The sequence below is a fragment of the Coenobita brevimanus genome, chromosome 96 (genome assembly GCF_032717465.1).
Source record: "Coenobita brevimanus isolate Jiangsu-jjx chromosome 96, ASM3271746v2, whole genome shotgun sequence".
Lineage (NCBI taxonomy): Eukaryota > Metazoa > Arthropoda > Malacostraca > Decapoda > Coenobitidae > Coenobita > Coenobita brevimanus.
In genome coordinates this window covers 4,114,991-4,130,278 of record NC_137049.1, presented here as the reverse complement: position 1 = coordinate 4,130,278, position 15,288 = coordinate 4,114,991, and the positions used below count along the sequence as shown (strand labels likewise).

The window sequence follows — 15,288 nt, the reverse complement described above, 5'->3', positions numbered from 1 at the left end:
TCACACACTCTGCTCATCGTTCACCAGCCACTCTGATTTCTTTCTTACCCTATCGATCAGCATTATATAGTATAATTTGACCTACCTACAACACCCAACAGACTAATTCCTCTATTGTTTTTGCATTTGTTATGATCATTTTACATCCGTACAGCAGAGTAGTCACTGTCTTTATCAGTTCCCCTGGTACAGATCCACTCACCCATCCCTTCTGTTATAGTCTCAGAAACAATTCACTTTAAATTCTCCATCGTAATTATCATGTCAGCATTAAATTCGTTTTCATCTGCTGCCTTTGCGTTCTCCGACTCTGGCAGATTTACAAATCTTCCACCAATTCCCAGTAACTGCACTTTCCCCCCCTTTGTACTTCCTTGTTAATTTTATATTTTTATTCTATCTTCCTCTAATGCCTTCCTCATCTGTGAGTAGTTTTCTCATTTACATCCTTCACAGTTCCCGCTTTGTCTTCATTTTCGTACATCTTTTCAAAACACTGTAATATTTCAAGAGAAATTTGTGTCAGTTATCTTTCTCTTTATTTTTTCTAAATCCCGATCAACCTTTTTATGTTTCCGTTTAGGCTAATATTCTCACACACTTCCTACTCTCAGCTCACTACTTTTGCTCTCATCTATGTTTCTCTCTCTCTCTCTCTCTCTCTCTCTCTCTCTCTCTCTCTCTCTCTCTCTCTTTTTATCCATCACAACCACTTCCCGTTTTATCTTTTTTTTATCTCCACTCTGCTTCCCCATAAAACCATGCCAGTCCTCTCTTATCAATTAACAGTTTCACTCTACCATATATATAGGGCGCAGCTTTGACCTTTGCACCTGGAGAAACGTCTTTTTATGCTTTCTGTCTAACCCCAGATGATTCTACTTGCCCCTGGCAAACCTCCCGAGATGTGAGTGCTAACATTAAAAAGTGGTTAGAGATGAGTCCAGTGTCCGAAAGAATGGAAGCTCGATTCCAAACTAGGACAGGACATGGTATGATAAACTGAAATTGTTTAAAACATTGCCTAGTTATCCTCCACGAGACTCATGGATAATATATGTCATACGTCACACACTGGTAATGATTGTGGGTCTCAGGGATAAGATTATTAAAGTCAATACTCAGAGTTGGACACATTAAAAAGAGAAAAAAAATCTATTTATATTTTACGCACAGTAGTAAAATTATTCTATTATGTGCCAGTCATATTTCCTCACCACTTTATTTTTCAGCCTCTCTCTTTTCCTATCGCCTTAGCTCAGTCTTAAATACCTTTACTTCCAAGTACTTCTGTCTTAAGCAGTCCTCTCATCAGTTATTTACCACACCTTCCTTGACTCCTTACTACAGTCGCAAACAGCTGCAGTCTGTATCGTCATCTCTCCACTCATGTGACACTGATGCGCTCTTGCTTTTATCCTTGAGCAATCACAAAATACGCACATTTTTCCATAACTTACTTTACTCTTTGTTGTATGTATACTTACTCATCTCCTTATGTTTGACATGTAGATTGTTTTTACACAGCTTTCTTCTCTGCCGTGTATAGCATTTAGCCAACGTCCAGCACGATCGTCGTCTGAAACAACCAACTTAGTCCATTATATCATTCACTGGACCCAAGACAACTAACATAAACAGCCTGCAGCTTTTTGGAATCGTTTATCAGTATTCCTATACGTTTTTTTTAACCCCTCCCGCGAGTGTTCATATTTGCCTTTACACATGTCACACCTTCCCAGTAACCTACTTAGCTTAGTTTCATCGTATAATTATGCTGGCAATATTTTACATCCATTCCACCAACTTAATGACTTTAGGTAGAGGATTTAGTGAAGGCCCGTAAAAGGCAAGGTAGTCGACTTTGCTTATTTGGAGGTAAGGACAGATTATAAGGAAGCACTCTGGCATTGCTAAAGGAAACGTAGCTTATAGTGAATAGACGTTTCCTTGGATAATGGGCATTATATGACAATTAAGGTTAGGTATTCCAGCTTATGATATTGTTAATTCTTTTCAAGCATTAATGCCCATTAACAGACTATGATAGGTCTTTGGTTATCCATAAAGATGAAGCGTTACACAGTTTTATAAACTTTCACTTAAATATACCATAGTAAACTTGCACCAAGTAACCCCAGTTATTTGCATCATATAGACTACGCAGGCTGTGTTGATGGCAGGTGAGGGCGACCATCACCCACTCACTTCATGTAGTGCCAACTCCTTCTTCTTTCACCTTTCTCATTCATTTTCTTTGTCTGATCTCCTCTCTCCCTGTTTCTCCCACTTATCCTATCACTTTTTATTACTGTTCTTTCCGCTTCCGGTGACACTACACTGAGAGACAAGGCTAATCGTTTCCTGTAACCTGGGAAACCATTTCCAACGATGGATACTGACCATATGACAATATAACGTGGTGACGTGAGGTATAATGTGGCGCCCTTGTTAACCTGGTGGAGCGACCCAAATACGGCGCCCATCCAGGAACCAAACCTTTACACTTCTCCCCGCCCCTCGCTGAACGAGGACTTCTTGCTGTGGCGAGGCGCTGTCCACCACAAGGGGATACCGGTTCACTGCATGGGACGGGACTGCAGGGATGGCTGCTTGCCTGCGGTTATTTGGTCTACTCTGCCAAGCAGACCGGGGTTACTCAGCAACAACAGCAACAACATAAACTGTGTATGCAGCTTTTTGTTAGCGATGATATAACTAAAAAGTTTCACCAAAGGAGATCATCATCAAAGAAACCTTGCAGCACTCGTGTAACTCTGGCGTCCCACGTTACAAGCATTCGCCATTTTCAAAAGGTAAGACACTGATGAGAAACCTACACGATGTGGCGTTGTGTACCCTTAAGTGGAGCGACGCAGCTGTGGCGTCCACCTGCGAGCCAAACCACCACATATTTCACTGCACCTCGCCGTGGGAAAGGACTCTGGTCCGACCCTGGCGAGGCGCTGTCTACCGCAAGGGAACGTCAGTTCTCTACATGGTGTATGTGCTGTACTGTAACTAGAGGAAGGCCCCACGGAAGCAGTTGTTTATTTGTGGTCGAAGGGTCTGTTCGGCCAGACACTGGGGTTAAGCAACAAGAGGGTAATAGAAGGTGGGTAAATGTTACTTTTTTAAGCAAAACAATATGGGGCAAAAGAAATATTCTAATAATATTCTGACAATTACTTATATTACAACACGTAGTTTACACATTGACAAATTGCGAAGAAGATAAGAGCTATGAAAAAGTGATATTGCTTTTCCTGCAGCTAATACCAAAAATACGAGTGTTGAATATTTTCTTCCACCTCTTCAGTTTGATCTCGGCATTTACGACATAAAGTACAACTGAATCTATTATGTTCAGGCAGGGACAGACGAAGGAAGAGTGTGGATCAGATGGAAAGATAATGAAGCAGAGCGTTGACTACGAGAGCAGACAAAAACTGGAAGATGAAGTTAGTCCCCGGAGCAAGAAAGAAGAAGTGGTCCTTGACGGGGTTCCTCCTTGGTGTAGAGATGATGGATGGGAAAGTATCGCAGCAAAATTATTTACACTGGGTACAACGAGGGAACTAGGCAGAAACTGAAGTACCAGATAGCTTGAATGATCTACTTTGGAAGTTTCGTTTAACTATCTTAATCCTTTCAGCCCGAGCATGTCATTTTAGCCACGTCACTACGATGATGGTAATGAAGAGGGACGCCTTCATGTGGTGGCACTGATATAAACAAGGGTCTCGTCTACTTGGTTCTACAAACATGTCTCAGTTACTACCCTATTCGATGAAATGATGGTGGACGACAGAAGAATTTAAGCCAACCTGCAGTTCACCGGGCTAAATTCAGCTGACTGCAGTTGTTGTTACTACTACTATTGCTGCTACTGTATCACCATAACTACTACTACTACTACTACTACTACTATACTACCACCATTTTTATTACTACTACTGCTACTGATACTACTACTACTACTACTTCTACTACTGCTACAACAACTACTACTACTACTACTACTGCTACTACAAAGACCACTACCACCACCATCCCCACTACTGCTACTACTACTACTACTACTGCCACTACTGCTGCTGCTGCTGCTTCTACTGTGACGTATTTCTTAGTTTCTTCCTCCTACTTCCAAGCGAGTTTCTTCAGCACTGGAGAGATAAATAGTAGCGTCAAGGTTATATAGACTTTCCATTCACTCCTTTGCATCTCTGTCTGTCTGTCTGTCTGTCTGTCTCTCTCTCTCTCTCTCTCTCTCTCTCTCTCTCTCTCTCTCTCCTTCGAATGCAAGAAAGCGAAAAGAAAGAAATTTTACCTTACTGAAAAGGTGAAAATTTTCCTTGCTGGTACCTGACGATTTTACTGAGCTTTATACCTGTACAAAATCCTTAATTAAGAGGGGTAATAAAGGATGCTTTTTACGCCTCTTCAAAAACTCTTCCTGATTTTTATATAGTGTGGAGATATAGAAAAAAAAAATGAAAGGAAGAATTAGAATCGATACGAGAAGACAAAAGTATAAAGTTATGGTTTTAAGATGAACCTCTTTCGTTATTATTTTTGTCTATTTTGGGGTTTTAGATAGAAGGTGCTTAAAAATAATTGCGTAAATGAGTTTCGATTCCTCTCTGCAATCTATTCTAAAGCCTTTCATAGCGATTATGTATTCTCACTTTAACCAAGCTGTCAACACCTGCTTTGATTCAGTTTACGTGAAGAGGAGTTTATTTATTTATTTATTTACAGGTTTAATTAGTTTGTTAGTTGTCCAGTTATCATCATCATCATCATCATGATCGTTATTATTATTTTTATTATTATTATTATTATTATTATTGTTATTATTATTATTATTATTACTACTACTATTTTATTAACTAATTTCTTTATTTAATTTATTTTTTGCTGTGACCGAAATTTTAAATATGAGGTCACCCTGGCGGTCCATGACTTCAAATAAAATGGTTGCATCGGTAATGTATGTAGGTTAATAACGTGTAAACTAAATGAACGATAATGTGACAGTACTTGACCTGACTGATGTAAACTTTTACAATAGGACAGCGCAAATATATATATATATATATATATATATATATATATATATATATATATATATATATATATATATATATATTTAGCTGTTAATTTTTCAAAACCCAGTGACTACCAAGTCAGTGACGTAAAAAATTTCTTAAGAAATGTAAATCTGCACCTCAGTTTATGGGTCTTGTCTTTAACCCGTGTGCAGTGTCTGCACACACACACACACACACACACACACACACACACACACACACACACACACACGAGATTTTCCAGGTGCTCAGACATGTGGTTCATTTATGATTAAAATTTGCTACCAGGTCGTGACTGGTTTAGAATTGATGCCATTAGAGCCAGTTACACCCGTTAGTCGTAGTTAAATACATGTACTGAGGTAGACAAGTGGACATACTTAGTGTAGGGTACATGAGCCAGTGACAGCAATGTAAAGTATAACACACGTACCCTGTGCGGACACTGCAGGCATCGTGGTGCAGCCACTGTTGGAATTCGTCACAGACCCACTAGTAATAGCATGGCAACCAGAATTTGGGTGCGATCCAAAGGCTCAATGTTCTCTTACCCAGTGGCGTGGCTACCTGGGTCCAACCCTCTCCCCCCTTTCCAAGTCAGACCGCTGGCACTGTCACTGGTTCCCAGTTTGAAATTTCGGATTATTTTTCACATGCACCCAGCCGTGAAACTGATCTGAAATAGAGTTAATACGCGTAGTGACCTTCCCTAGAATAGCACTTGGCCCCATCATACCCCCCCCCCCCGCCTGTTTGTGCAGACCTGACTTCGCCACTGTCTAAAGGCTCCGTTTAATACCATCAGCGACATTCTCTGAGCCAGTTTGTTCACAGTTTAATTTCATTATGACCTAGGTATGTGTAGATACGTAAAAATTCTCTGTTTCAGCTTTAAAATTACTTAGTGCAGTTACTTCTTTGTAATTCCGTAGTTAAAACTATCATCATTCAGCTCTTCCTGCTTGATCTTCCTGAGTAACAGTTAGATTTCTGTTTTTTCCAGTATAACTGTTCATGACTCTTTCCTCCATCTCCACCTATCAGCTTATCTACCAGAGCGGCTCCGCGGGTCACACGGGTCTTCCTGCGTGTATTCCCACGACCTTGACTAGACGTTATCTTTGTCGTGTCTCAGGCCCGCTACACCCCTGACCCGTGACCAGCCAGGTGTGGACGTGGTGTGGCATAGTACGTACACACACACACACACACACACACACACACACATTAATTACGTTGTTAGCTATAGAGTCCGCTTCCCATCACGGCCAAATGAGGGGAGAAGAGAGCTTTCTTCTTTTAACTCGTCACTACAAGACATACTTCTAAAAACTATATAATCTTCTGGTTGTGGTTAGTACGAAGTAAAAAGAGGAGTCATATTAGAGAAGGGAGTTGATTGTAATTCATAGCTCCCTGGATGGTCGTTCATTTCAGGCTGGCTTTATTGTTAGGCTGCCAGTATAGTGTGTGTGTGTGTGTGTGTGTGTGTGTGTGTGTGTGTGTGTGTGTGTGTGTGTGTGTGTGTGTGTGTGTGTGTGTGTGTGTGGATCAACCTATTAATCCTCTTGCCATATGTTAAATTATGGCCATGAAGATTTTTATTGGTCAACTGCCAGCAATAGCAAGCCGCTTATCTGCAAATGAATTCAGTACATAGGGTAGTCCATATATAACACTCGTCTTCCACTCAGCCGGGCAATTTCTCGCGTATTGTGTGGACGCCTCAGTCAGTGCTTTCAATATCTACCCTGTAACATAGATTCATTTCCTACACCCAGTTCCACACCCACGCTCACACCAGCACAATGAGCCGTCCCAACAACACAGAAAAAGCTGCAATTATGTTTCTAGTGTAGCGTATGGACTAAAAGAGAGCTAAAGGAATAATACAAGAGAACTAGATGGAGCGAAGGTAAGTAAATCTCGTCATATCACTGTTCTTTGGAGTGTGTGGCCCCATTGCCTATATCTGAGGTGCAAGTAGCCTCGTGACCTCTACGGTACTGGAATGGGGAAGTAGGGCCGAGTTATCCCTTCATTTTTGGTTTATGACCCAACAGAGATAAAAAAAAAAAAAAAATGTGGCCTGGGTCTTCCATCTCCCGTAAAAACGATGACAAAAAAAAAAAAAAATGATGCATGCATACATTTATACACACATTCTTACATACTATACGTACACACATACCTACATACACATATTCACTAAGTTTGCTTAAGTGTTAAGCTTATATTTCTGTTCAGTTTTTGAATGATATCGTAATACTATGCCCTTTTCACCTTTACCTGGTCCAGATTTCCATTTTGTGCAGTTTATTTCATTTGGCTGAGTGGCTGAGAGAGACGATGCAACAGCTGTACAACCTTTCCGTAGCACCTCTTCGTGACTAGCATCATATTCTAGTGTTAATTTCTTGCTTCAGCTCAGCACTGAAGAGGGAGAGACGTTTTAGGCTAAGTTAAAGAGAGTACAGTGACTGGGTGAAACAGTCTGTCATATACAGTCCCATTTCGAGGTGTAAGGGCCCGAGGCTAGGCTGCCGAAATCCACAACATTAAAATTCGGTATGTGGCCAGCGTCTCCCATAAGAATCCATAAGTAAAAAAAAAAATAAACTCTTTCACCATTTGGGTATCCTTATATGCTTGTGGTACATCGTCGGTCACCCCAACCGACGATGCTGGCGAGTGGTGAGGGACTCCTTCAGTTGGTGGTACTGATATAACTGGGCAGTTGAGCTACCCGTTTAAACAAATGTTCCTCAACTCCCTCCATATCTCCCGAGAGGAGAATGGTGGACCACAGGAGAGGGCAACTTCGGTCGGCAGATCACCGGGTTCACGGCTGATGAGCTTGGGGTTGCAAGTACCACTACCACCACCTCTATTACTACTACTACTACTACTACTGCTACTACTACTACTGCTACTACTTCTACAACCACCCCGATTGGCCCTCTTATATGAGAGTACCAGACGCCCGAGGAACCAAATTTTACATGTCCATGCAGTATGTTTCAATGATCAGTACAAGGAGGAAATTGTTATTTTCTCAAGTTCGTTTTTACCTGAGTTGCTAATATTCTCCACGACGAAGACGATGATGATGATGATGATAACAGTACCGGTAGTAATAATAAAAGTATATATATCTACCTATCATCTAATCCTCTATTTCATCATCAGGAGCGTAAAGGCCTGGACTAAGCTCAGTAATCCAGACGTTTAAAAAGACAAGGGTCAGTTGTTCACCCTTGAAGTGGAATTATGTGAAAAATAAATCCCAGAATGGAGGGATTTAAGCCATTTAGAGCAACGCATCCGGTTGGAGCACCTTAGCCCACTAGACTATCAGGCATCTCTACTTAAGTGATTACCAACCGATGCTGTAAATGGTTTCATGCACTACGAGAAGCAACTCAGCTTGTAATTCAGTGTAGAGTCACCTGCATCAGATGAGTGGACGGTGAGCGCCCCTTTCTACCACTCAAGAATAATATTTCATAATAACTAATAATAGTAATGATAGCAGCAGCAGCAGCAGCAGACGTAGTAGTAGCAGCATTAATAGTAGTAGCAGGAGAAGTAATAGTAGTAGTAGTAATAGTAGTAGTAGTAATAGTAGTAGTAGTAGTAGTAGTAGTAGTAGTAGAAGTAGTGTTAGCAGTACAACACAAAAACAATAATAATAACAGTGAAAACAGTATCAACAATAACCTATCAACACAGCAATATTCAAAGAGCCCATCCACTCACAGCTGACGTCCTCTGTTGGCCTGCTCTTCCTTCATCCGGGCCACTCTCTTCACCTTTTGGGAGACTTAAGGCTTGAGGTGTTACCAGTATATAAAGACTTACTTCACCCCTTCATTACAATAGCTCCCTCCTCAGCTGAGTAAAAGAGTCTGTGGGTAGCAAGAATAAAAGAAAATATAAGTCTTTGCAGAGAAAGGACTCCAGAGCCTCAACAGCCCCTCTCATGAACTGATCTAATTCTGCCTCGCATACTTTGAAAACTGGAAAGTCCGCTCTCACTTTCAGTTTCCCTTTCGTACTCTCTCTCTCTCTCTCTCTCTCAGCAGCACAGTAGGGACCTGGGTGTAAATTTGATTGTTGTGCTTTGTATTGTTCGGGGAAGATTGGAATTTTGCCTATATTTAATTGCCTGCCTTAATGATCCACGTGTAGTCGATAGGTGTTATTCTAATCTTCATCCTCCTCTGTCATCATCATCATCATCATCATCATCATCATCATCATCACCACCACCACCATCATCTTCTTCTTGTCTTTTTCTTGCGTGGATTTTTTCATATCCTGATTTTAAAGAGAATTGTACCTTTACCTCAAAATTAGTGACCTGCCACACATTCTTGGTAGTCTTCTTCTACTGTTCTTTCCTCTATCTTTTTTGTGTGATCGGCTAAGACATAAATATAGTACTTTTGAACAGCAGTTGCACTTTTTTGTTGTGCGTAGGATTTGCATAATATCAAAACCCCTTTCCTTTTTTGTTCCAGAGGGAGGACAGGCCCATCTGCAGGTTTTTGTTTACATGTAGCTGGCCCATCCCTCTCTCCGGCTGTACCTTCGCCTGCCTTTATCTCGGGAGCACTGGGTGGATTTAATGCCATGTTACGGGACGTCAGAATTTTAGGGAGAATTCTGGAGATTTACTTAACATTTTTAAAAAGTTAGATAGGAAACTGAAAAGGACTGCTGACAGTTTAACCAACACATTACGTAACAGGTGTTGTTGCTGTTACTGCACTTCATCAAAACCCTTCCAGGAAAAGACCAAGGCTCCCCCAAGGAGGGGAATCACACCAGCCGCGAGCCGATACATATTTAGCGCGGGTCGGACTATGACCTTGACCTTGACCTGCTTTCATCATTTTCTAACTCGCGGGAGATTTTCATCCCTCCTGCACACCTGTAAAATATTGTGATGATAACTTGAACGGTTGCGAAGTTATCGTGGTAACAGAAACACAGACACACACACAGGCAGACAAACTGAAAACAATACTCGTAGGAGATTTTCATCCCTACTACTCACTTGCAAAATTTTGTGATGATATCTTGAATGGTTGCGAAGTTATCGTGGTAACAAACACACAGACCTTGACCTAGTTTCGCCAATTTCGAACTCTTGATCGATTTTTTCCGTACTACACACCTGTAAAATTTTGTGATGATGTCTTGAAGAGTTGCGAAGTTATCGTGCTAACAGACACACAGACACAGTCAAACTGAGAACTGTACCAGCTTCGCTATCGTTGCTGGTAATAAATGACACACACACACACACACACACACACACACACACACACGCACAGAAAAGATGAGCATGGGATAAAATCGGAAAGAAAATAAGTTAAATAGTTAACAAAAAAAAAATCCGTTTTTCAAGGGAAAAAAATGCACTGACCGTAGATTTGACACAAGAAAATAAGTTCTAGTGTTTGTGGATTTTTTTTTTTTTCTTTTTTTTTTTTAACGACGGGCAATAGAAGAGGACAGAGAAGAGGATGATTAAAGAAAAACGAAGCAGATAGCTCTTGCATCCCCCAGAGAATAGGTGAGGGAAGTAGGGGGTTCCCGGGGTGTGGTCGGTAGGGTGTGGCATCTCGTTTCTCTAAAAAAGTTGCAAAGCCGAAACTGAGATGGAGGCTGCCGTGGCCATGAAGAAGGTTAGTTTTTGTGTTTATTTTGTCAGCTGGGGGCGTGTGGAGGAGGGGATAGGTCGTCCACGTCACAGCATCTCTCCCTCTCTTCCCTTACCCTGCGTTGCTCTATTCGTCTATTTCTTCCCCTTCTCTGGGCTGGCCAGGCTCTATGACTAAGCTTCTTTCTCTCTTGTCACTGTTCCCCCAGGAATATAATCTGAGACATGAAGAAAACATTAATAGCTAGGGATCGTATAACAGTGGGATATTGCGTCTATTAATTGTCCTCGTGTGCTCGATAGGCATTAATCCATGTCTTCTTCCCTGGATGTTCCTAGTGCTTCTTAAGCTCCCCTTGCTGCAAACTGTCCGCCCACACGTAACCCATCCCTCCTACACTCTGTCTTTTTTACTTTACGTTTTCATCGCGTGACCAATCTTCTCATCTATCCTGCCATGTTCACTTCTGCCAACCACCACTACATTCTCTCCTTTTCTCCCTTACTCTCCTTTATTCTGTACCTTGCTCACCTCTGCAATACTGTTTTGCTCAGTCCTGTGGAGAAGGACGCCTTCATGTGGCAGCACCGAAACATCCAGGCGGCTGAACTACCTGAATATACAAACGTCCCTTAATTACTTCCCTCTCCCCAGTAGGAAAATAGATGACTGTAGGAAAATGGCATCTTTATTATGCAGTCTACAGGGTTTATGTTTCACATGAGTCAAGGCCAACAACAACAACAACAGCAACAGCAGCAGCAACAACGGCAACAGCACAAAAACAATCTTGATCACCCGTATGTCCTCTCTTTCTTCCCCTCCCCTCTCCTGCCCATCCCATCCTTTCATCCTTTACCCACCCGTCCTACACCCTGTCCTTCCCTCCCCTACCCAAAATACTGCCACACCTTGCTCTGCCTTGTCCAATAAACTAACATTGTCTTGCTTCATCGTTGCTGCCCGACCTGCTCTGCCTGAACCTGTTTTGTGCTTCAAGTTGGTTGTGCCTATTAAAAGGAATGATGAAGATAAAAAGACTTCTCATGCAGACTTCGTAGCAACAAGGGTTTCGATGATAGAGAAAAATGTCGCAGGTATTACAATTAAAGAGAATCTAAGGAAAAATATAGTATACTGCAGTATACGTGTGTAACTGTATATATATATATATATATATATATATATATATATATATATATATATATATATATATATATATATATATATATATAGGGTTGTGATATGTAAACTTTAAAATGTACTGAGCAGTGAAAAGCTGCAGTATTTCCTGTACATATAGAACAAAGCAGTAAGTCACTAAGCATGTGAGATAGTGTAAAGAAAGAAAAAAAAAAGAAATAAGCTATTTTCTCTCTCTCTCTCTCTCTCTCTCTCTCTCTCTCTCTCTCTCTCATTCCAGGTTTAATTGAACAGCAGATCATTCCACACCACCACTCTTCCTTGTTTCAATCTCCACCATTCAGCATCTTATCTCACGCAGCGCCTCACTCTCCTCACAACTTCATCATTATGTTTCCCTTATTTAGCGAGCGTAAGGTTGAAGGGAAGTCTGCGTCTTTAAGAGAGCTAGTTCTTGGTTTCTACAGATTGGCTTTATCAGTGAGTTTGACAGGTATGTAAATTCCACAGGCTGGATTTGTTACGTAACTCAACTGCTATCGCTCCTACTAATCATGCAACTGTTGTGCTACTGATCTGCTACTGCAGCCGCTGTTACTGTTCCTGCTGTTTCCTGGTGCTGGTGCTTCTCTTATTGCTACTGTTGCTATTGTTGTTACTGTTACTGCCGCTATTGCTACTGTTGGTTTTACTTTTGTTGCAGCTCTTGAAATGTTACTTTTGTTGATACAGTTATTGTTACTGTCGTTTTTACTGTTATTGCTACTATTGTTGATACTGTTGCCTTTATAGTTGTTAATGCTGACTCTAATAACACTATCCATGAGCTTTTCTGACTGTCAACCTCCAACTTGATTTTTCTTCAATATATCATGGCCTCTTTTAAGTTCCTCCTTTTTCTTTGTTTCCCTCTAATGCAACAATTTTATTTACTCCCCAAATTATTTATTTTTTTTCTTTGCCTCATTTCATATCTAGAACTAAGATTAATCCGTAATTGGCGCGCGCGCGCGCGCGTGCGTGCGTGTGTGTGTGTGTGTGTGTGTGTGTGTGTGTGTGTGTGTGTGTGTGTGTGTGTGTGTGTGTGTGTGTGTGTGTGACCTCACAGTTTCGGCAAGTCTTCCTATTGTAATGTCTGATTAATATAATATTTTATAATATTGATCCTGACCATCATTGTGCCTCTGCCCACCTATGGTGAAGGAGAAATTAAGTTATTATTGGTCTGTCCGTCCGTGAGTGCGTGGGTGCATGTGTGTGTGTGTGGGGGGGGGGGGTCCGCGCATCCATTTTTCTAGGTTCGATATCTCCTGAACCCTTTGACGGATTTTCACCAAACTTTTTTTAGTGATGCAGTATGAGGAGATGGTGGCCTGATTAGGTCAGCAAGGTCAAGTCGCCAAAGGTCAAGGTCATATGGGGTCATTGGGGTCCTTGCGGGAGCCATATCTCCTGAACCTCTTGACGGATTTTGACCAAATTTTGTCTGTGATACAGTATCAAGTGACGATAAACTGATTAAGTCAACAGGGTCAACTGTGGCAACGATACCTCCTGGACCCCTCAACGGATTTCGACCATACTTTTGTCAGTGATGCAGTATGAGGAGACGATGAGCCGAATTGGTCAGCAAGGTCGAGGGGTCAAAGATCAAGGTCATATAGGGTAGACATATTTAAAAATTGGTCTCATTTCACCCCATAATGAACCATGTCATGGTGGTTGTACGGCGTGTCAGTGTGCAAGGCTTGACGGAAGCATACCGAGCGACGCTTTGCGTCAACAACTCGGGGCCAGAGTTGTGGGAGTTTTATTATTATTATTATTATTATTAATATTATTATTATTATAATTATTATTGTTGTTGCTGTTGTTGTTGTTGCTGTTGTTTTACATGAACAGATACTCCACCCCTCTCTCCTGCTCAAACGATTGGAATAAAAAATTTTTCTACTCTGACTGTGGTATTGTGCCATGTATTCATTCATCTCTTTGATCTTCCAATTTTCATTTAATAAATTTCATTTCATAGACTGCAGTTATTTGCATAATACGGTACATCTGGAGATAGGTATTAGTCATGTCCTTAGAATTTTGTTAACCAATTTCTTATGTATTAGCTCTAAATGTGAAGTGTCGTTCCCAACAAATGCTTTTTTTTTTTTTTTTTTTTTTTTTTCTGTACTAGCGTTCCTCTTGATTTCTTAATTTAATAATTTTCATCATTTGCCTGTGCTTGTGATCGCTGTGTGGATATATTTGCTACCCTACGGATATCATCATTATTACCTGCACTTTCGTTTTAAGTCTATCTGCCCTTCAGCTTTAAACTTGTACGTCTCTATTATCCCTTGTTTTGATATAAGCTTTTAAATTCCCGTCTACTTATTAAGCTAAAAAACGAAAGTCCCTGTATGCAAAGATGATTCCAGTCTCAACTGTACTTAGTATACTTGTTTACCGTAGAACCGCTCCCAGTTGTACTGAACCGTTATCTTTGCACTTCTTTATCAGACAGAATTTCAATCTAACAGCCTCGAATCACCACTCCTTGTCGACACTTTTCTTGGCAAAATACCAAGGACAACAGGGATTTCCCCCTTCTTCCTTACATTATTTAACATGTCTTCGTACTGTCTCCATAGTACTCACTGCTACGCCGTATATATGATTGGCCCATATCACTGGGCATTGTGTTGATAGCTCTACCGTTATGCTTCTCTGTTTCTGTTTTTGGATCTATCCTATTTTATTGTATGTATCAGTGGGACATTGACGATGAAACTTGCTTGTGGGTTTTCTTACTTGCAAATGCTGTACCGTACACTCCCATCCCCTTGTCTCCGTCCCGCGTCCTTCTTCCTGCCTTGATCAGCTGATACGACGTAGCTAATTAGGTTTTGCATCACTTTAGTACGCGTGTTTTTGCTTGATAGGTTAGCTGATATTCTAGACTCTTTCTGAGCTGGAGGAAAGAGTTTTAGGTACTGTAGAGGACTCTTGGGGTTCGTCCTTGAATCTCAGTCATTTCCAGCTACACGAGTTCTGTTTCAATTAACATTTAAAGTGTCATAAGTGTGTGTTGAAGATGACAAAATTTTCAGCGATTCTTGTTTTCCTTCCCACCGCTAATTGTTTAAAGTAGGTGTGAATGGCTCAAAAACTATGCATCTGCTTGCCATATATAATGCACTCGGAATTGTATATCGATGCCACTGATATCACTTTTGTTGAGAAAACATAATTCTTCATGATATATGACTGTTCAAATGAGGGCTGTTTTTCAACCGCGCTACACTCTTCTCGAAACCGACGAATAATTGCTTCAGTACCGGACAATCCCCGCTCGACGCATCACGAGTAATGAAAGACTAATGGAG

General features: G+C 41.0%; 1 protein-coding gene across 1 annotated transcript in view; it reads left to right on the top strand.

Annotated features, from left to right (window-relative positions):
- LOC145413419 (uncharacterized) overlaps positions 1-15,288 on the top strand; it is a 109,655-nt gene that overhangs the window by 18,712 nt on the left and 75,655 nt on the right. The window contains exon 3 of the mRNA XM_080283104.1: positions 5,949-5,954. Within this exon, the coding sequence (XP_080139230.1) occupies positions 5,949-5,954 (6 nt within the window). The remainder of the gene's footprint in view (positions 1-5,948; positions 5,955-15,288) is intronic.